This window comes from Drosophila albomicans, chromosome 3, assembly GCF_009650485.2.
Source record: "Drosophila albomicans strain 15112-1751.03 chromosome 3, ASM965048v2, whole genome shotgun sequence".
In the NCBI taxonomy this organism is placed as follows: domain Eukaryota; kingdom Metazoa; phylum Arthropoda; class Insecta; order Diptera; family Drosophilidae; genus Drosophila; species Drosophila albomicans.
Window position 1 is genome coordinate 27905381 of NC_047629.2, and position 22741 is coordinate 27928121.

The window sequence follows — 22741 nt, forward strand, 5'->3', positions numbered from 1 at the left end:
TAGATCTAATAAATCTTTGCAGCACAAAAGTTTAACAACTATTTCGAATCGGATATCGGATAAAGAAACCTGCCAACCCATCAAACCCAATCAGATGCAAACCGGTTGCATACACGCTTATTATATACATACTATATAATGTCCCATCAGACAAATAACCCAAATACTTTTTGAAATATGACTTTTCGAGACGACGATTAAGGCAAAATTTTCAAATATTTATTTAAGTTCAATACATTTTGGTATAATTTAAGCATTGATTATGCAAATCAAGCGAATGAAGCTCACATCGTATACGAGTCTTCGAGCATGTAGATTACTAACATAATGAAGAGAGTTTTATTGGACCACTTTGTTTGCCTTGAGCGTTGGTAAAAGCATATGAAATGCACCACTCGAAGCTGTGTGTGTGTATATGTAAATGCAGCTTTGGCCTTTCCAGCTGTAAATACTTGTAGCCCGAATATCAACAGCATGTTTATACTACATGAGTGTGAGAGATATCACTGTACTCGTAATTATGTGGGCACGCCCAAAAAGAGACAACGGGCAGACAGGCAGCCAGGTGAAGCAGGCAAGTCAGACCTTCTGGAATTTGCCAAAGCTTCAGTTTTGAAGCCAAGAATTTCATTTGCATATACGTAATGGGCAGCGCAGCGCAGCGAAGTTGAGTTCAACTTAGCTTCAAGTGCTTCAAGTGAATGGCATCCACACACTTGCATTCCACACACACACACACACACATAGAGTTGAATTGTTTGTTGTGTTAGCTTCAACACACTGCAGATGCTACTCACCACGCCAGCAGCGTCGAGCAGCGCATAAAGCACATTACCCCTTTTACTGCTGCCATTTTGCATATAAAAGAGTGGCGCATACGTGCCGCACTTCTCTCTTTACTTTTGGGCGACAGTCAAGTCACGAGCGCTATTCTGAAGCGACGCTTGTGCAACCCGAACACCGAACCGAGCCGAACCGAACAACGAACACAACAACAGCCGCTTAAAAGCTCTACGAAAGTACGTGTGTGTGTGTGTGAGTGTGAGTGTGGATCGCGTTGCTGCCCCTACGGCTGGTAACTGTAAAAAAGCTCGCGATATTTCACCACAGCGCCCAACTGCTGCAGATCGACACCTAAAAAAGAGTCGACGTCGCTGCCGCTGCCGCTGTCGCCGCTTTGCCCGCCGCGTGTAATAAAAGAAGCAATTTTGAGTTGGTTTTGGGGCTTTGGCGTCAGCTTCGAGAAATTGTGCGCGACAACGTTGCAAACAGTGTAAATGGAGCTTTGATAGCGAACGGAAGGACAAACCTGCTGCTGCTGCTATTGCTGCTCTTGCTGATCTCAACTCGAGTGTTTTTAGTGATACATACAAAAAAAACAACCAAGACTTCAAGATAAAGATCACGATAAATAGCTGATCAGAAATAAAAAGAAACTGTGCGTGTATAATTATTGTTAGACCTCGTACAAAATGGCAAAACTTTTCGTAGTTTTTGCCGTTTTGGCTTTGGCGGCCATTGGTGCAGGTAAGCAAAAAATACAAGAAATACGAAAAAATAAAATAAATTACACAACTTCATTTTAAGTACACACATTTATAGAGTATGTATAGTATTTAAAAAACACTTAGCTATAGTCTTGGATTTTTTTAATTACTGCTACCTAGCTGCCTCTTGCAATTTGCATTTGTCCAGCGGAAGTTGTCTGTCAATTATAAAAAAAAAACACTGGCCTTCAAAAAAACAGAAAAAAAAAAAAAAATTGCAGAAAACTGAAAGCTGACAGCTGGAAGAGTTTACATGAACGACAGTTGCACAGTCAACTGTGTGTAACCTTGATTATGCAAAAAGGACGCATAGCCAATTGGTCAACAACACCAACAACAACAACAGCAACTGGGAAAACAACTTTCATTTCTTGAGGGCCTGCGTAGATCCTGAGATGACAAAACAAGTATTCAAAACGACATTCAATACGCATACAAGACAAAATCAAGTCAACTTCAATTACAATTCGTTTCCATTTCGAATTCGATTCGATTCGACATATTGTGGAATGCATTTGTTGGCTCTGACAGGTGATCGATCAATATGCGATATTATACTCTGTGGTACTTATGCTCTGCTATAGTTGTAGTTGTAGTTGTTGCCCTCTGGTATCTGGCCACCTGTCAATTAACTGTTAACAGTTATGCAAATGTGGCAACTATGTCTTTCTTTTCATGCAACTCTTGTTGCCAACTGTGACTGTGAAATGTCAAAGTTATAGCCAAGCGCAACAAGTTTTTTTTTCTTATTTCTATTTACTCGTATTATTATCTCCATCTCTATTTTTATTTCAATTTCAATTTTTTTTTTGGTCTGTAGCTCTCCGTCTGTCTGTCTGTCTGTCCTATACATATGGATATAGTGTGTTCTTTGCATCTGTATTGGTGACATCGTATTTCATAATGGCAAACTTGTTTTGGCCAACCCCAAGAGACACAACCAGCTAGACGACATGCCGTTAGCCCCAGTCTACATCTACATATGTCTCTCTATGTCTATATCCATGTCTGTTTCTTTTCTTTCTCGTCGCTCGTTCAGTTGCTATTACTATATTGCTGTTGCTGTTGTTGTAGTTTCTGTTTTGTTTTGTGTAACAGGAAGTGCCAGCCAAATGACGTGGACCAACCCACATTTGCAATACCAAAATGCACCATGACTTAGGCTGAAATTCTTCCGGTTTTGCAACCATATAAAAATCCAAAACAAAACAAGTTGTAAATTGATTGAGCTTTACTTGAGTTTTGACAGAATTCAGCAATGAGATTAACTGCTTCTGTATCCTGATTTAGTTCGATATTTATGGTGTTTCAAAACTAATTCGTTTTATGTTTATTTTTTTTAATAGTCTTGGACTAAAGTCAAGCACTTCTAGAGTAGCCAACATTTATCTTTCAGTAGCTAAAGTTTCCCTTCTTTACTTATTGTTTCCTTTCCCTTTCTCAACTTACAGCCAATGCCGCTGAGGCGCGTGTCAAGCGTCAGGCCACCACCGAAGAGCCCAAGAAGGAAGAGTCCTTCGAGAAGGAGCTTTGCAAAGACAAAGATGCCGGCGAATGGTTCCGTTTGGTAGCCGGCGAGGGCGACAACTGTCGCGATGTCATTCAGTGTACCTCATCGGTAGGTTTCTCACAACTTTACTCCATCATTCGGTTATCACATGATATTATTTTGGGTTTTTTTTTTTTGTTTTCTTTACTTATTTACAGGGTCTGCAAGCCATTCGTTGCCCGGCTGGTTTGTACTTCGATATTGAGAAGCAGACTTGCGACTGGAAAGAGTCCGTGAAGAACTGCAAGAGCAAGAACAAGGAACGTCGTGTGAAGCCTTTGCTGCACACAGACGAACCTCTGTGCCAGGATGGTTTCCTTGCCTGCGGTGATGGAAACTGCATTGAGCGCGGTCTCTTCTGCAACGGCGAGAAGGATTGCTCAGATGGCTCCGATGAAAACACTTGCGGTAAGTACCTCCAAAAGTAATGGCTAGAAGAAAGCGAGAGTTGGCAAACAACCTGAAAAGAGAGCGAAAGTTTTTGTTTTTCGTGTTGGTAATTGAGAGCAGAAGTGTTGTGCATACTAAAGAGATCATGGAGATCATAACATTTGGGGAGTAGTAGAGAAAATGATTTATAAATATGCTTATGAGTGGCACTTGAGCTTGTGTGTTTGTTGAGTATGTGCGGTGAATAAGCCCAACATTCAACGATTCGTAATGATTCAGCAAAGAGTCGAGAGTGAATTAAGCTGCCAGCATTACACAGGATTGGCCACAAAAGCCGCTATTACTCCATCAGCTGGGACAAGAAAATAATAATAAATAAGATACGAATTGAAATTCAAATCTTCAAGTGGCATACATTTTATTTGTATGTATGTGTGTCTGTGTCTGTGTCTGCATGGTTGATAGATCGTGAATTTCTTCAGTGCAGTGTGTCTACGGCTAAGCCTGTCTCAGTCGAAGTCGCAGTCGAAGTCAGAGATGGAGTCGAAGTCGCACCTTAAAACCGGTCGACGGCATTTAACATTAAGTATCGAGTTGTCTGTCTTTGGAACTACTCTCGACATCACCGACAAAAACTATGCAAGACACAAGTGTCTGAGGATGCGGGCAAAGGGAGTGGGAGTGGCAGCTCCCTCTTACGCCTACGCGACTGATTTCGTAAAGCCCTTCAGCGAGATCTTAAGCCTATAGCATTACAGTTGACTTGATTTCTAAAGAGATTTATTTTATTTATTTATTTTTTGGGAAAATGTCAAGTGTGAAATGGCAGCAAATGTCAAAGAAACGACTTACGAGCTGATCTCATCAGTGATCCAAACAAAAAAAAAAAATAACTGGGCTGGGTCGTGCATTGCTTTGCATCATCAATTTGACTCGTATGACACGATGTTAGGCCACATTCAGACTCAGACTCCGACTCAGAGCTTAAGTCACACAGATCTCGCATGCAACATGTTAAATGTTAAATAAATTAATAATTAATTTTAACCTTGGACTTAAAAGAAATACAAACTAAAGCAAACGCTCTCAGCGAGGGGTAGAGCAACAACAAATTTACAGACAGACGGACGGACGGACAGACAGAAGCAGAAAGGCGGTTCGAAGCCCGTTCGATTCATGTGTAAATTAAGCTTACATAATCGGTTTAAATCGTTGTATTTTTAGCAATTGCAAAAAAAACGCGCCGAATAACAAAAGACTTGTTATTTATTTATTTATTATTATTATTACTATATTTTCTTAATGGCAGGCAAGCAAAAAACCGCAACTAATTTTAAATAACAACTAAGTGGTGTCTTTCTTTGTGGTTGCCTTCGCTTTTGCTTTTATTTTCTTCACTTCTCTTCTCTTTATTTCTCTTGTGTTTATTTTTTTTCTATTTATTTGTTGTGCCCGCGAGTTTACCTTAATAATTTGCAAAACACGATGCCGACATTTCTCAAGAGGCGACCGCATATAAATGTGCATTAATGAGCAAATCAAATGCCAAACACTAGCCAAGAAATAATGATCACAAATGCCTCTAGCCGCCGGCCAATTCTAACTCAAGACTCGCAACAAGTGGATCGCAATGCTCATAGATTATAAGTAGATCGCAGATCGTGTCTTGATTTGCACGTTTTGCAGCCGTTGGCTGTGTTTTATTTTTCTTGCTGGTAATTTGCGGCAACTTAACGAATGCGCAACGAAGCATTAACTTGTAAACAATTCGTAATTCAATTTGAAATTAAATAATAGCCAACAACAGTAGCAACAGCAGCAGCAAACAGAAGTGCCCGAAGGCAGAGCCATTCATTCATATGGCTGGCTGGCAATAAGGAAGCCGCCAAAACACTATTTCTATGTGCCAATTTAAATGGCCCCCATCAAAAATATGCTCATAAAGTGTGCAACAAAGCAACAAAGCGTCGAAGCAAAGTTTAAGTGTGTGTGAAATGATGATGTTACGCTCAGATAGGCAAGGAAAACTGCTCACTCATAAAACTAAAGACAAATAGTGCAAAAACAGTCGAAATAAATCATCAGCTTAGAATATAAAATATAGTTAAGGAATGACAGAAAGTTTGTGATTGTATTCACTCTAAATAATGCCGCAAATAATGATTCCTAAAAAAATATAAATACTACATAGAATGGTTTATCAACTCAACTACTCATAAAGCATTTACTCACCAAATATAGTTGATAATAATTCTTAGGAATTAAAAGTTTGTATTCCTTTATTTCTAAAGCCAATAGTTGTTTGGAAATTAATTGAAAAATTCTTTCTTTTCTTTTTATCAAAAAGCTTTTATACGTATTTTCTAAATTAATATTATTCTCTCTCATCATTGTGTTAAAAAGATATTATTCTTAATTTCGAAATACATACAAATTCTTGCCCATTATTTTACAAAAAGATTTCATTCAAAATTTCAAAAAAAAAAAAAAAATAAAATAAAAAACTTTGATAATTTTATGAAGAAGATTCGTAATTTCAAAATAAACTTAAAAATTCTCTCATCGCAGATTTTTTTCGTTTTCTAAATAAATTTTAAAGTGCTCTCTCATCATTTTATTACCCTCACCGTTAAGTGACAATATTATAAGCAATTATTTACGATGCTGTTCACTTGAAAAGAATACACAACACGCCTTTCGCTGTTCGATCCGGTTTCAACTGTTTTGGCTTATGCAATTATTACTCAATGGATATTTCTCAGAATCCAGCAGTGCAACAGATATCCCTAATTTAAGGCAATTCAATGCGGCACTTGGCCGACTTTATCACGTAATCTGCCATTAGCTGTGAACATCCTCTTGCACGAGTTGTAAGCCAGTTCAAGAGTTGGGCTTAAAGCAAGTCCAGCATAAAAAAACGCAAATAATTGAGAAGGCAAGCAAGAAAGAAGCGAAAAAAACAGCAGCAAAATACAAAAAGGAGAAACAGACAAAGAGAAATGGCAGGAAAACTAAAAGACAAGCCCTAAAGTCGCTTAAATGTCAGGGAATATTCACAGTGCTCTGTGCAACCGGTTCGATGTGTGCGATGCGATGACATAACACTTGGCTTTAACGACAGATTATTGGCAACATGGAATGCCTACAACGCAGCAGTAGGTGTAGTTAACAGGGGAAGTGGAGGGGAACCGGGGAGGGGAGTGGCAGCTGCGGGGAGAGTGATAAAAGGTCAGGCCGGAGACAAAAGCCGGGTGCGACCTACTTGCAAAAAGCGATTCGGAAACGTAAAACCAAAAAAAAAGTGAAAAACAAATCCAAAAGCTGTTTCTTTTTTTATTTTATTTATTTTGCCTGGCCTTTGCGTGTCTTGTTGGCATTTCACTTTGGCAAGTGCCAAACAAAAATTACGTCAAACAATTTCGTTGTTTAAAAACTTTCGCAGTTGATTTATGATGATGATGATGTGGGGCCAAGCACACTATAACTGGGGACATGGATTGCAAGTGCAAGGCTTACAAATGACGCTAGCAACAAAAACGAAAGAAATAAATAAAAAAGAAAATAAAATAGCATACGAATAATAATTTGCATAAGGTCGCTAATGAATGGCAAACACGTGGGCGAAATGAGGATGAACCAGCTTGAAGATTTAGAGAGCTGCAGAAACATAGATTAGAGACTCGGGGGCTGTCAGTGTCTTCTCTTTCTCTATTTTTTTCTGCCTAGGCCTGTGACTGGGTCTGGGCATGGTTATGGGCCAGGTGAACGTTAACTGCATACCAAAGCAGTTACCAATTCAATTACCAGCTCTTCGCTTGATTGACGGCGACCACTTGGCTTCAGAAAAAAATCAAAAAAAAGAAAAAAATTCAAAATAATATTATGAAAAAAAAGAAGAAAAAATTTGAGATACTGAAATTGTGCAGACATTTTCCATTCACTTTGCGTTTTGGTGACGGCGGTTTTCCCGGGCACCCAGCTTGTGATTTGTGATTGGTTTTCCATGCCCGACAATGCAGTTCATTGAACCAACTAAGCCACGTTCACGTACAGTTAGCTAATTGTTTCAAATATTTTACCACCAAGTTGATTGAACTTTTGACGTTAACAGAATGTAAATTATTGGTCAACTTATGAGCACATATGGGGGAGAAATACTTCAATAAGATTGTATTAATAATGACTATATAAATAACTAAACACATCAATTTTGTTACAACATTTTCATAAAGTAAATTTTTTAAAAGAAAATAAGACTTTCTAGAATTCAAAGAGAGGTAAGGGGAATCAAAAATATCCTTAGGATTTATCATACTTTAAAACAACATTTTTATAGATGAAATTCTTGAAATGAAAATTACATTTTCTTGGCTTAAAATTCAAGAAAACAAAAATATTAATTTCATTAAACATATTGAAGATATTTGATCGATAAGTTATATTTTATTATATTTATTTCGATTTGAGAGTATTTTCAAAAAAACTCTTGCCAATCACTGGATATTTTATAGTGTAACAACAATATTTATGTGTCTTTCTTCCCTGCTTTTTCTCTACCCAATTACAGACATCGATAACGATCCCAATCGTGCTCCTCCCTGCGATCCCGTGGTGTGTGTGCTGCCCGATTGCTTCTGCTCAGAGGATGGCACCTCCATTCCCGGCGATCTGCCCGCCAAGGATGTGCCCATGATGATCACCATCACCTTCGACGACGCCATCAACAACAACAACATCGAGCTGTACAAGGAGATCTTCAAGGGACGCAAGAATCCCAACGGCTGCGACATCAAGGCCACCTACTTCATCTCCCACAAATACACTAACTACTCCGCCGTGCAGGAGACTTCGCGCAAGGGACACGAGATCGCCGTCCACTCGATCACGCACAACGATGAGGAGCGCTTCTGGTCGAACGCCACCGTCGATGACTGGGCTAAGGAGATGGCTGGCATGAGGATTATCATTGAGAAGTACGCCAACATCACCGACAACTCTGTGGTGGGAGTGCGTGCTCCTTACCTGCGTGTGGGTGGCAACAATCAGTTCACCATGATGGAGGAGCAGGCCTTCCTCTACGACTCGACCATCACGGCTCCACTCTCGAATCCTCCACTGTGGCCCTACACCATGTACTTCCGCATGCCACATCGTTGTCACGGCAACCTGCAGAGCTGCCCCACGAGATCGCATGCCGTGTGGGAGATGGTCATGAATGAGCTGGATCGTCGTGAGGATCCCGCCAACGATGAATATCTGCCCGGCTGTGCTATGGTTGATTCCTGCTCGAACATTTTGACTGGTGATCAGTTCTACAACTTCTTGAATCACAATTTCGATCGTCATTACGATCAGAATCGTGCCCCATTGGGTCTGTACTTCCACGCCGCTTGGCTGAAGAACAATCCCGAGTTCCTCGATGCCTTCCTCTACTGGATCGATGAGATCCTGGCCAATCACAATGATGTGTACTTCGTCACCATGACCCAGGTGATACAGTGGATGCAGAATCCACGCACCATCAGCGAGGTTAAGAACTTCGAGCCCTGGAGGGAGAAGTGCGTTGTTGAGGGCAAGCCCGCCTGCTGGGTGCCCAACACCTGCAAGCTGACATCCAAGGAGGTTCCCGGGGAGACCATCAATCTGCAGACCTGCGTCCGATGCCCCAACAACTACCCATGGGTCAACGATCCCACTGGCGATGGTTTCTTCTAAGTCAGTCTGAGAAATTAAGCGAGAAAGAGTGAGAGCAAGTGAGAAAGTAGAGAGAACGAAAGAGAGAGAGAGAGAGAGCGTTAGCATCCAAGCAGCCCCAATCCAAATTCCTACAGTCACCTAAAGTACTCAATATTTTTATAATTTTTTCAATTTAATCAAGACTTTTTACATTTATACTCTTATTTTTTTGACTGCGCCGCGTTTTCAAACGCTACCAAAAAACGCGCCTTGGCTAAGTCTCTGCTGTGTTACGTTATTAAAAAAAAATGAAAACAAAAACAAAACAAAAAGAAAAATCATAAACAAAAACCATTACAACAAAAAATTTACAAAAAACGAACAAGATGAAGATGAAAAAAACTGCAAGCAGAAACTGATTTTTGTAGTTTTACGTTAATTTGTATGTGTATATTTAAAAATACCTAATAAAAAAATATAAATAAAAAACAAAAACAAAAACATAAACAAGAAAAAAACGAAAAGTATATTTCATCATTTTGATTATTTGTGATGCTAATCTTGAGTAGCAGCAGCCATAAAAATGCTATTATAATGAATACGAGGTGTATTTGATGAGTTTAGCAACTGCTTTGCTTTGCTTCGCTTATACCTAGCAACAACCCAACAACAACAACAACTTCAGATACAACAACTATAACTACAATCAACCTAATTTGTGTGCGCTACCCACTGACTTACTAACCAGTTTTATCCCAACAAAAAAGCAAAGAAAAAAAATAATTTGAATAACAAAACGCGTTTTGGATTTCGGTTTTTTTTTTGTGGGATTTTGGTTGTCAGTTTTCAGTTTCGATTTCAGTTTCATGTGCATTATTTCATATGTAAATTGAAGTATATGTTTTTTTCTTCTTTTTATTATCATTTCCTAGACTGGTTTTGATTTTTTGTTAAGTGAAGCAACCGGTCCAGAATTAGGCATACTTATATGGTTAATACTTCAAATAATATGCAAAATTAAAAGCTTATTAACAATTTTTTGCTAATTATTATGCGAGCAAATAGACTTGACAACAGATTCTTGATTCATGGCGAATCTGTCGATATCCCCCCCTGGCACAGTGCGCAATCACAACAAATCACACACACCCACAACACAACGCATACCATCGATAATTAATTTTCAACATTGCGAATTTCAAGTGTCAGGCCAGAGCGGGAATTACCAAAAAATAATATGCGTATCTACTACAGAAATGCTTTACAAATTTAGCTGACTGAATACTCGAACAAATAAAATAATAAATAAATAAATTCATATAGACATGAACAGATAAATTTATTTATATATATTCATTATTTTGTTTTGCGAATTTTTGACGCATAAATAAGTTTTATCACCAATCAAGGTAAGCGACATCGTTGACAGCAAAAAAGAAAAACCAAAAACTGGTAGTAAGCAACAAGAAGTCCAGCTACTGGACTAACAAATACTCTTTGAGTATTTATTAAATACCGAAACTTCTACAAATCTCTCAAATTTTAAGGTACTTTTCAAGTTAGAGTATCTTTTGGCAACAGTTTTGTGTCAGTGAATTTTGTTTGCAAAATTTGAACAAATATGCAAACTATTTCCTATATTACGTATACGTATATTTTAAGAACTATTCTGCATGAGTTATAGTATTTTAATGTACTAAAGGGATTGTGGTATTGTGGTTGTAAGCCTTTGATTGTGGAAACAAGTTTCCACTTACGTATGTGCTTATTTGCTTGTGTGTGGATAAACTTTTACTTTTGCTGAGGTGAACTAGTTGCAAAGTGGAAGCTTTGCATAAATTGCACATGAGCAGACAGCGCACAGTGGCTAAATTCTGAGAAATCTGCGGGAAAATACACCAAATAAACATAAAAATATGTTAATTTATTGAATTAAACTAGTAGGAAAAATATTCATCGCAATTTAAGTGGTTAAAAATGAGTTGTGAAATATGAATAAGAATAGAATTCACGCTAAATGGAAATAACTATTTATTATTAGTCGCCCATTGTATGCCGCCTTCGCCTGTCTGACGTAGGCGTTGCTGAGTATTCTCGTCTTGACAGTGGCAGCTCAAGAAATTCTCGCATATGCTTCCTAGTTTGAAAGCAGCCCCAACTAGTCAGCCAGACATAGGCCAGGAATCAGTTAACTTGATGTTTCAGGTGGTCAGACACGTTTCCAAAAGAAAATGAAATGAATGTGATGTGATAGTAATTTAGGCGTTGTTGATTTGATTGCGTGTGAGATACATTCAAAAGTCGAAAAGAATTTAAAACAAAGGCGATAAATGAAAGAGTTTTTTCGTTTGATTTCATAATGAAGGGCAAACATTATAGATCGATGAGGTGTGCAAATGTAAATGTTGGTGGAAATTGGGGAATGGGAAATTGAAAGACAAACATTTAAATACAACTCTCGTATTTAAATCTCAAATACTAAAAAGAAACTCCGTTGTAGCTTTAGGGTCTGTCTGTGATGCTCTCCACTTGCCATAAATTAAACGCAGTCACTTTGGATCGTTTTCGTTGCTTTTGGTTTACTTTGCTTTGGATTCGTTTCTCGCGTTGGGATGCGATCAATTTTTTTTTTTTCTTTTGAGGGGGGAAGAGCAACAACGAGCGAGGGTGAAAGGGCGAACGAACAACTTATGCAACTTTATATGTGTGTTTTATGGTTATGCATTTCTCTTACAGTCCACACACAGTTTACAGTTTAACGTTCACAGTTTACCATCCATCCACCATTTACCATCTACCATTTACCATTTACCGCTTACAGGCTCATCTTCATCGTCGAACAACATTTCCTTCATTAACAATTCCGCTTTTGTACACTTTTCTTATTTCTTAAAGGCAATTTCTCTTTTTTTTCGCTTGATCCGATCATCGACTTGATGAACTTTTGCATGTACGTTATTTGGTTTGTTGTTGTTTAGCGTTAATCGATTTCAATTTGTAATTTATCTTTAATTATTACGCAAATTATTTGCGCACCGTTGATTAGTCAAAAGTTATGGAAAGGCCCAAAACTGACAAAAATTGATTTTCTATTTCATTTTAAGTATGTCACTAATTTCGCCAACTAGTTTGCTGACCTTTTGACGCAAAAAAAGTAAAGTTTAAGCGACTTCAAATATCAAATTTTTATCTTGAAGATATCATAATACTCCAAATCAAGTCACAAAACTAAAATCGAGGGCAATCTTTTGACTACACACACACAAATTATGTAAATCCACAAATATACAAAAAAAAAAAAAATACAAAAAAAGGTTTTCACTCGTCGAAAAAATTAATTTCAATGCCGTGTTGTCGAATACTGGAGGTGCCATCATCAACATTTTCACTCTAATTGAAAAACCAGTTTAACAAATTTAAGAAAAAGAGTAATAATAATAATAATAAGCATGATGCCCCGCATATCCATATGGGCGATTATATCACCAACAAAGTGTAAAAACCGTTGCCAACTAAAATTAATTGTAACTATCAAAAAAATCAGAAATCAGAAATCAGAAAAAACACCAATCAACAATTGCCAAAGAAGGTAAACAACTTTTTTGTATTTTACTGCGGCATCTTCTACATGTGATGTTTTTGAGTGCGTGTGTACTCAGAGTTTCTCGTAATTTTAAATATATATTTTTTATCTTAATGTTTAGATTGGTTCGCAGCTGTTGCACCCTTCACTGTGGAATTGAATTGAATGTTAATTGACGTAGACAATTAAAATGTAATTGTAATGAGCTGCAATTTCAAGAATGCTCCATCAACAGCAGCGGCAGCAAATCACGCATTCGCCGCGTTAACCGGCTTTATGTCTTGTCTTTCGATTTTGTTTCTTTATACCTTTTCTACCGTGTTCTAGTACAAGCCAAACCCGTTTTCAAGTTCAGGAAATAACTATGCAATCACTCCGAGTCTCGAAAACCGCATTAAAAACTGCAGATATACTATACTATACTTTATTCACTCAAGTCGTAGACGAGACGACTATCGACACTCCCTCTAGATCAAGCCAGCAGCAGTAAATTAATTGACCACTAAACTGATTGACTGATTGACTCATTGACTGACTGACAGTCGTGTCAATTGCATTGTGCACTGACCAGAACTAAACTGTTGCGGAAAAATCACCAGCATTAATTTAATCAATGCGTCAGTCAAAAATTAACCAAATCATATTGATTTCAACCTCAACTTTTAACCTTCGAATCGAATTTATTTATTTATATTGAAATTCGTTTTAAACACTCGAAACGATCACTCAAAGCTCATCTTTTTCCTCAATATTTGCAAGTCAAATGTTTGACAGTTCAATCAAAATATTGACAGTTTGCCAAAAGTCTATCTGCATCTGCAGTTTTAACGTTAAATAAACGCAGATTCTTTTCGCACTCTTAAGTACTCTGAGATGCACTGCAGCGAGCAGCAAAATAATTATTGAATTTACCAGTGAACGACTTGTCAATATTTGCTGTAAATGTTAGTACGAAAAAACAAAATTATTTGTCATGGCTAATTGAACAAATAAGTCTTTTAAAATATGCTCAAACAACTGTGCGTTGACCCAAAGAAAGTCCGAGAATAACTAAATCAACAACTTCACAGCTTATGGCCAATTATGATTTTGCATTTTTCAAATGTCTTTGAAAAGCAATTGCTATTATTGCAAATATTTGCACAAGACTATGAAAGGCAAAGCATTCCAAATAATAATTGTAATTATCTATTATTGTTAAATTATTGTTTAATTGGATAATATTTGACGTATCCAAAGAAAAGGAAAGGAACTCTGGTAATACATTTTATGTTATATCAATTTATATTATATGTTAGCTTATAAAATATTCTAGATAAAACGTCAAATGGTTGCTTTTTAAAGTAAACATATAATCATAAACATATTAACATTTAAAATATATTTCAAATATATCAAAACTATGAAAGGCAAGGCATTCCACCTAATAATTTTAATTGGTTTTTATTGATATATTATTGCTTAATTGGATAATATTTAACTTATTTCAAAGAAAACGAAAGGAACTCTAAATTTTCTGCTGATGCCCTTTATATCAGTTAATAAAATATTAAATAAATAGTAAAATATATTTATATTAACAGTTGAAATAATATTTATTTCAAATTATGTAAGCTATATTGAAAATACTTTCACAAGATAATGAAAGACATTTAATTTCCATTAATAGTTGTAAATATGCATTATTTATAAGATATTATTTAATTCATTAAATAAAATAGAAAGAAAGATATTATTGATTCCCTTTAACTAAAGATTATTTCACACAGCGATAAAAAGCGAAGAATTTCAATTAATAATTATAATCATCCACAATTTAAGTGGACAACTGAAACAGAAAGGAATTATAATGCTATTAGTGATGCTTTCTTATTCAGTTAATAATATATTAAAAAAAAAAATAGTGAAATTTAATTATAACTAATTAGTCAAACATATTTATATTAATAGTTAAAACTTTGCTTAGTTAAAATTATATAAAAATATAAAAAAAAAACTTTATATGAATCATTAAATAAATATTTACTTGGATGTAGAGCACAGTAGCCAAAGTCACTCTTAATTTCATTTTAATAATGAGCTACAAAAAAGAGCTTGTAATAAAGGTAATATTCGGACAGATTGTTGCAATTATGGTGTAATTATGTAATAAGTTGATTATTCCCTTGAGAGCTGTGATATTTAGTTACAGGATTTGCGGTGAATCTCAATGTTGATGGCAATACTTAGGCACGTCCAAAGCGATTTCGCATCCGGAAACTTGCTCCGGTTTTTTTTTTGCACATGTGCATAAAACGGATCTGCGAAAATAACATACATAGTAAATATGTACACATATGTTTAATATAGGTATCATTATCATCGTCATCAGCTCATACGAGCTCTTAACTTATTGAATAACAGGCTGTGCTTGGAAGCAGCCCTTTTGGCTTGGCTTTTGCTTGGCTTTTGGCTTGCATCTCTTTACATAACCAGGCGGGGACTGCAAAATTGAACAAGCGCATAATCAATTTGCCATTAATTAAAATTTCGTGATCTTCAGCCAAGCGCGAGAGCCAACCAAAAAAAAAAATGAAATAAAGGTAAACAGAAATACAGAAAATAAAAAATCCAAAATACACAAAAAAAATAAAATCATGTAAAGGCAAGTTTAATGTGTGTGACTCAGCGTCAATTAAAGTGTTTGCCACTTCTTTTGCTGGAAAGCACTGGATGGAGGCGTTTGTTGTCTGGGCACGGGGATGAGAGGTTTATTAACCTCCCTGCGATATACCTGCGATATACGCCGGTGTCTTAGCCACGTTAACAAGAATTTAATGCGCAACTTGTGAGCGGAATGAGCAATTTGTAGCGACAGAGCAAAGCGATGTTAAAATGCAGGTGGTGGCGTGTGGTGTGCTGTGGTGTGGCTGCCTCTAACCAATTGTCATGCCACACGAGTGTGGGTGAAAATAAAAAGTAACTAAACGGGCGGGCGGCATCAACAAAACGTGTTGAAGATGATGTACACAAAAGTAACAACGAGAAGAGTACAGACAAATAAAGAAGAAAAAGAAACAGTTACGAAATCGAGATTTCACGTTATGCCCGACTGTAGTGGTTGTTGTTGTTGTTGTCGTTGTTGTAGAATAACAAGAGATGACAAAAAAAAAGAGAGACAAAAGGCGCAATTTCAGGGTCAGTTTGTCGATGATTGATGTGAAGATGTGTGATTTATGCAACTGAGAGTTGGCTGCAGTGGGTGCCCGACACTGCCCACTTAGCTAACATAAGCAAAGCCAAAGGTGCAGCTCCAGACAAACAAGATACGTATAAACCGAAGGCAGCTCGGTTCAGCGCAGCTTAGCTCACACCTGCGTCCAAGTTAATTAACCTTTCTTCTCACACACACACACACTCGCACAACTCGCACACACTCGCAGTCGGAGCAGAGTTGAAGCCGCCTTGGCATTTTCGAAATGCGTTCCACAAAGCGTCGTCACTCGGCATTACCCCTTCGAAAAGCTCGTCGTGAAGTTGCGCCGGCGCCGTCGACGTCGTCGAGTCGTCGCAAAACTCACCACAGGCAGCCTGAAATGGCGCACACACCTCGGCTTAATAAATAGAACTCGTTGCCCGTGGACAACACCTAGTGTAAGCGTGGCTGTGTATTGGAAGAGTGCCCTCCGTTCACTCGACTCCTACCTCTGCCCAGCGTATCGCTGTCGTTTCTACATTTGCTGAGCGCTCAAAGTAATAAAACGTAGCCACCTACATACTATATACATACATATATGAAGTGTATTCGAAGTGAAGTTTCTTTTTTGCTAATTTTGCATTCGATTCGTTCGATTTTTTATTGAAATTTTTGCAGTCAGCGCTGGGATTGAACATGGCGCGTTGGTGGCCAATTTTAAGCGTTTTGCTGCTCTGCTGTGCAGCTGGTGAGTACAAATATTTCCACCCCCCACTAACCCCTTGCTAATCTCACTAGACTTAAGCTGTGAAGTTATAGCTCTAAGTAGCTGGCCACGTTGGCAAAGCCGCCCACTTGACCTTTACCAGCTGAATAAGCAGAAACTGAATTCAATTTTTTGCACAAGGCTACAAAGCAGGCAAACACAAACAAAAAGAAAAAATGCATGAAGAAAAATCAACAAATCTTAGCTCGGTCGTTGGCCAAGACAAATGGCAAAAAAAAAAAAACAAGAAAAAACATTAAAAAAGAAAAGAAATGAAGTGATAAAGTTGTTACAAATCATTAGCAGCATGCAATGGCGAGTGTATACATCGATTTCAATGATTTCCTGAGCCTCATCAAAACAGAGATAAATCGAAGAAAAAAACTTAACTGTGGCAAGAGGACAGACAAGAGGGAAGCCAAGTCGGCAATGCCGGAGCTGGCCATAAAAATTAGCATAGGCAGTTTTTTTTATTCGCTGTGAGTACGATCGCGATTGGTTCCGTTTATTATTTTTGGACGAGACAACTCCAGTGTTGTTTATGCAATATCTTTAAAGTTTAACTGCAAACGGGTTTCGCAGAAGACTCCCCACTGCTGTAACAGCAAAGACATCGGCAACGGCAGCCGCAACAACAAATATTAGCCAATACTCAAACCAGTTTAACAACAGCAGCCGCTACACCTTACCGAGATAAACAACATGCCCCATTAGCAGAAGTAACACTTACACTCACCGAGTATCGTATCGTATTGTGTTGTATATCGTATCGTAAAGTTGTCGCTTTCAATGCGACCGACCGCAGCTTTCGTTTGCCCTTTCGATTTCATTTGCCGACTTGACTCGAGATGAAAGATACTCACTCGCCCGTTGGTCCATTAACTGCTGGTCCAACGACAACAACAACAAAAAAATCGAGAGTTGTTTTGGTTTTAGAAGTCGTTTGAATTAAACCGGTTAACTGCCGTGTTGGTAGCACCTCAGCACCATTTAAGCCGAAAACAACCAAACAGATCATGACCATAAAGAAAGCCGCTTTACGATTTCCGATTAAATATCATTATATTTGACACTTAAAAATTACCATGCAAAATATTATGCTAATTTTATTGGGAATCACGCTAATAGCAAAAGAAAAGATCTTATTTGAAGAATAATCACCATTATTTTAGCACAGCAAGAAATATTGAATTTCAGAATTAAAAAATGCATTTAACTAAAATATATATCTTTTTGTTTTAGTCTGAAATAAATTAATTTCATATTTAAGATTATTTCAAGAACTCATTTCAAAATATTAAACTTAAAAAAATTATTTAAAAAAAAATTTTTAAAAAACATTTGATTTTAAATTTATACAAAAATATTACTCATTCGCAGTGAAGTACAAAATCTAATTCGAATTCTAAAAATTAAAAGATTGAAACAAAACAAAAACATTTCTTAAGTTTTTTGAGCTTTAAAATAATTTATTCAATTTAAAATTGTGAAATATAAATTTGATTTCGTTTTTTTCCCTTTAGCACAAAGTCAGGACAAACTTGAGGGTGTCGATGTAGAAGAAGTCTGCGCCGATCGTCCCGCTGATGAGTACTTCCGTCTGGATACGGAAGGCGATTGCCGTGAAGTGTACAGGTAAGCAAAATTTTTTAATTCAATTCAACTCCAAAGTCTTTGGATTGGGGGGATATTGTTTTGTTTTTATTTCAATTATATTATTGCACCAATTTCCTAAAACACGAACAACAACAATTCCGAAACATAATATTAAAGGTGCGACAGTGCCGGAGAAGATGGCACAAATCGCTTGGCGCCGATCCGCTGCGCTGGCGGCTTGGCGTTCGATGTGGAACGCCAACTGTGCGATTGGAAGTCGAATGTCAAGAATTGCGATGTCGCTGCAAGTAAGTGACACGTGTGCCTGAGCCCCGCCCAGTTTGTGAGCCAATATATACTTCAAAAAAGCTCAAGAATGTCCTGTTCACACTGTCTAACTATATCTCTACCTCCTCTCTGCCTCTCACTGTCTCTCTCTGTTCTGTAACGTCTGTGTCTCCCCCTCTGTCTACTGTATCCATCTCTCTTTGTGTGTATTGCGCATATCATAAAGCTCATTATGCGTCTCTCTCTGTCACTAAAACTAAAATCAAAATCTAAATTGATCGTGTCATTGCATCAATAAATTAAGTGACTCAAAACCCAATTTCCCCGGGACAAAGCTAGTGCCAAAGTTCGGTTAGCTAGAGGAGAAAACACGATTAGCCAAAGACAAAAACGAAAGCAATATCTCAACAACAAAATGGAAAAGCAAACCAACACAAAGAAAAACCAAAACGAAAACAAAACTTTTTTTTTTAGATGTACAAAATCGGGTCTTAAAGAAATTCAGTGCCCCTCTGGTTTGGCCTTCGATGTTCTTAAACAGACCTGCGACTGGAAGGCCAAGGTGACTAACTGCGATGAGAAAGAGAGTAAGTTGAAGTTGAAGTTTGACTGCCGCCAAATTAGCCAAGTAGACACAACAACCAAACCAAAGCAACCAAAACAAACACACTTGTACATAGCACTTAGAACAGTTAGTGAACTTTGGATTCTCTCAACCAACAAATCAAATCAGACTAAACCACAAACAATCTAATCCTAACACCCATCACAATCATGTGTATACTTCTCATTTCAAAATTTAGACATTTGTTGTCACTAACAGACCAAAAAGAAGAGCAATTCAAACAATTGAAAACCATTGCCTAACATTGAATTTATTTAATCCTTAATCTTAATTAGAGCCTCGCAAGGCCAAGCCCAATCTGAAGACAGATGAGCCCATCTGTCCTGATGGCAAACTCTCCTGTGGTGATGGCGAGTGCCTCGACAAGGAGCTCTTCTGCAACGGCAAGCCCGACTGCAAGGACGAGTCCGATGAGAATGCCTGCTGTAAGTACCGAAAATTATGATCCAAACTCAGACTCAGGCTAACTGGAGTTCGCCTGCATACTTTCAGCTGTCGATGAGGATCCCAACCGTGCTCCCGAGTGCGATCCCACACAGTGCGCTCTGCCCGATTGCTTCTGCTCTGCAGATGGTACTCGCATTCCCGGCGGCATTGAGCCCCAGCAGGTGCCACAGATGATCACCATCACCTTCAACGGTGCCGTCAATGTGGACAACATTGATCTGTACGAGGATATCTTCAACGGCCAACGCCAGAACCCCAACGGTTGCTCCATCAAGGGCACCTTCTTCGTCTCCCACAAGTACACCAACTATTCGGCTGTGCAGGATCTGCATCGTCGTGGCCATGAGATCTCTGTCTTCTCGCTGACGCACAAGGATGATCCCAACTACTGGTCCGGCGGCAGCTACGACGATTGGCTCGCCGAGATGGCTGGCTCCCGTTTGATTGTCGAGCGTTTTGCCAACATCACCGATGGCTCCATCATTGGCATGCGTGCTCCCTACCTGCGTGTGGGTGGCAACAAACAGTTCGAGATGATGGCCGATCAGTTCTTTGTGTACGATGCCTCCATCACCGCCTCGTTGGGTCGTGTGCCCATCTGGCCATACACGCTGTACTTCCGCATGCCACACAAGTGCAATGGCAACGCCCACAATTGCCCATCGCGTAGCCACCCCGTCTGGGAGATGGTCATGAATGAGCTGGATCGTCGTGATGATCCCACATTCGATGAATCGCTGCCCGGTTGCCACATGGTCGACTCGTGCTCGAACGTCGCCTCTGGCGAACAGTTTGCGCGTCTTCTGCGCCATAATTTCAACCGTCACTACAACAGCAATCGTGCTCCTCTCGGTCTGCACTTCCATGCCTCGTGGCTCAAGTCGAAGAAGGAGTACCGCGATGAGCTGATCAAGTTCATCGAGGAGATGCTGGGACGCAACGATGTGTTCTTTGTGACCAATCTGCAGGTCATCCAGTGGATGCAGAATCCCACAGAGCTCAACTCGCTGCGCGACTTCCAGGAATGGAAGGAGAAGTGCGACGTCAAGGGACAACCCTACTGCTCCCTGCCTAACGCCTGCCCGCTGACCACCCGCGAGCTGCCCGGCGAGACGTTGCGTCTGTTCACGTGCATGGAGTGCCCCAACAACTATCCCTGGATCCTTGATCCCACCGGCGATGGCTTCTCCGTTTAAGCCAGCGGCCATATCTATCTCCTAACTATCCGTACTCTTAATACTCTTTAAATCTTCTCTACATTTCCTTTTTCTTCAAAACAACAAGAGAACAACTCTTAAGTAGTTCAACCGAGAGTCTGATAAACTAAAACAAACAAAACCCTACACTCGAATGTCACTCTATCCCAGTGCTCAAGTGTTAGATTTCTCCATCTAACTTTTCTGCTCTTTCACTTTGCTACTCCAACTATTTTCGTCTTTATATCTTATTTATGCAAAATCTGTCTTTTAACTTTGACTCTTCTTTGCGTATCTCTTACACTTTTTCCACTTTTCTGCTGTCTACTTTCACTGCTCGTTTTGTTTTCCCACTGTTGTTTCATTTTCCTTTTTTGATTAATTTGAATGATAAAGTGATTTGTTTTAATTTACACACACATACACACACAAAAACAACAACAAACAACTTTCGCTGCTTCTTTGTTCTGTTCAGAAAACATTTTTCACAAAAATACCGCGCCAAAAATCGCAGCAGCTAAAAATATCTTTGTAATTATATAAGTATTTTTTATAAGAAAAATATAAAAAATATATGAAAAAAAAAACAATAATTATTTTGCTTGTATTTTATTTTAAAATTTACGGGAGTAATCAATATAATTTGATTTTACATTCTATGAAAAAAAGTTCTTTCATGATTGATCTATATAATCCGATTTGACATTTTATAAAACTAAAAAGTAATATTGCAAACTTCAACAACTTTAACTCTGAAGATGTGACAATATTTTTTAAGATTATGTGACGAACAAAAGATTATAGACATAAACTATAACTATTTTTGCACAAAACTTTTTTTTATTTTTCGTCGAATTTTTTGTAGTCTCTACTCTGTATAGTATTTAATGTCAAATCAAATCACTTTTAAAGCTATTTTACACACACAATACAAAAACGCAACCTTATTAACATTTTTAACCCAAACGAAGGAGATAATTGATTGAGAAGATGAAGAGTCAGTATCTGCACGTTCTACTAATTTTCAATATACTATTTGTAAGTTAAGCAAATTTTCCAGAAACAATGTATACAAACAAATGTATGATATGATATGTTAGCTATGCAGAATTCAAGACTTTATTGCTATACCCATATCGACGTCGTTGACACCCTCAAACGCTACAATTGCACATCGAGACTTGGAATTAAAGGCAAACTTAAATACTTCCAGCACATCCATTTTGAAAACAACAAGTACGCAAAAACTTGATAAAAAGAAATTGAGACTAAAAGTCCGAAGTGATGACACAGTCAAAGACGAAACATTCCTTTCAATATTCCATAAGAGGCAGAAACTAGGCGACAACTCGAAACGATTTCCCTGGAAGGATATGCGTAGACTTGAAGTCAACCCCACTCCTAGTCTTAATTATTATCCACCAAATTTTCCTCTAAGTACTGTTTGCATGGGTAGCACAATTCCATATGGCGAATACAAGATCATGGATTGGATTAAACGTGAAAGATACAGCTTTCTACTTCAAGAACGTCCATTCTATATTTCTCTTCGACGGCAAATGTATGAAAATGGGAATTCCGAGGAATGCCATACTCCCGCATATAATAAATTTTATCCATATATACAATGTGCACTGATACGCCATCAGAGAATGGAGTTCGAAGTGCCCAGATATCCAGTGCATCAAAAGGATCACCCTATGAATAAAAATAGATCTGCCACTCTGCCTATGAATAATTAATATTTGTTGTAAATTCACTTATTGCGTCAGACTAGTTTCAAACCTTGAACTTAATCTATTGAAATAATCCTCAACATAAAATAAGCAATTTACTTTATAGCTAGAACATTATTTTAGGCAGAAAAAATAAATAGAGCTAGTCTCAAAAGATAGACAATTAA

At 38.0% G+C, this 22741-nt stretch overlaps 3 protein-coding genes across 4 annotated transcripts; all 3 read left to right on the top strand.

Annotated features, from left to right (window-relative positions):
* The first annotated feature begins 904 nt into the window (after window positions 1–904).
* LOC117570087 (chitin deacetylase 1) lies at window positions 905–9691 on the top strand. The gene is made up of 4 exons (XM_034251532.2): window positions 905–1527; window positions 2999–3165; window positions 3255–3504; window positions 8054–9691. The coding sequence occupies exons 1-4, from the start codon at window positions 1473–1475 to the stop codon at window positions 9199–9201; spliced, it is 1620 nt and encodes a 539-aa protein (XP_034107423.1). The 5' UTR covers window positions 905–1472; the 3' UTR covers window positions 9202–9691.
* Window positions 9692–16361: 6670 nt separating this feature from the next.
* Window positions 16362–21283, top strand: LOC117570070 (chitin deacetylase 1). 2 transcript variants are annotated; one of them, XM_034251508.2, is made up of 6 exons: window positions 16362–16477; window positions 16599–16668; window positions 18210–18321; window positions 18460–18590; window positions 19471–19620; window positions 19688–21283. In XM_034251508.2, exons 2-6 carry the CDS (start codon window positions 16617–16619, stop codon window positions 20836–20838), a joined length of 1596 nt encoding a protein of 531 aa, XP_034107399.1. In that variant the 5' UTR covers window positions 16362–16477; window positions 16599–16616; the 3' UTR covers window positions 20839–21283. The 2 variants fall into 2 exon arrangements, with proteins under 2 accessions (XP_034107399.1, XP_034107400.1); XM_034251509.2 differs by lacking the exon at window positions 18460–18590 and adding an exon at window positions 19045–19157.
* Window positions 21284–21724: 441 nt separating this feature from the next.
* LOC117568688 (uncharacterized) lies at window positions 21725–22675 on the top strand. The gene is made up of 2 exons (XM_034249498.2): window positions 21725–21876; window positions 21939–22675. Exons 1-2 carry the CDS (start codon window positions 21829–21831, stop codon window positions 22578–22580), a joined length of 690 nt encoding a protein of 229 aa, XP_034105389.1. The 5' UTR covers window positions 21725–21828; the 3' UTR covers window positions 22581–22675.
* The last annotated feature ends 66 nt before the right edge of the window (window positions 22676–22741 follow it).

Excerpts from the sequence above, each read along its gene's own strand:
- LOC117570087 (XM_034251532.2), top strand. The coding sequence starts at position 1,473 with ATGGCAAAACTTTTCGTAGTTTTTGCCGTTTTGGCTTTGGCGGCCATT. Across the intron at positions 1,528-2,998 it reads TTTGGCGGCCATTGGTGCAG|CCAATGCCGCTGAGGCGCGT; the intron begins GTAAGCAAAAAA and ends CTCAACTTACAG. Across the intron at positions 3,505-8,053 it reads CTCCGATGAAAACACTTGCG|ACATCGATAACGATCCCAAT; the intron begins GTAAGTACCTCC and ends ACCCAATTACAG.
- LOC117570070 (XM_034251508.2), top strand. The coding sequence starts at position 16,617 with ATGGCGCGTTGGTGGCCAATTTTAAGCGTTTTGCTGCTCTGCTGTGCA. Across the intron at positions 16,669-18,209 it reads GCTGCTCTGCTGTGCAGCTG|CACAAAGTCAGGACAAACTT; the intron begins GTGAGTACAAAT and ends TTTTCCCTTTAG. Across the intron at positions 18,322-18,459 it reads GATTGCCGTGAAGTGTACAG|GTGCGACAGTGCCGGAGAAG; the intron begins GTAAGCAAAATT and ends ATAATATTAAAG.
- LOC117568688 (XM_034249498.2), top strand. The coding sequence starts at position 21,829 with ATGAAGAGTCAGTATCTGCACGTTCTACTAATTTTCAATATACTATTT. Across the intron at positions 21,877-21,938 it reads TAATTTTCAATATACTATTT|CTATGCAGAATTCAAGACTT; the intron begins GTAAGTTAAGCA and ends ATGATATGTTAG.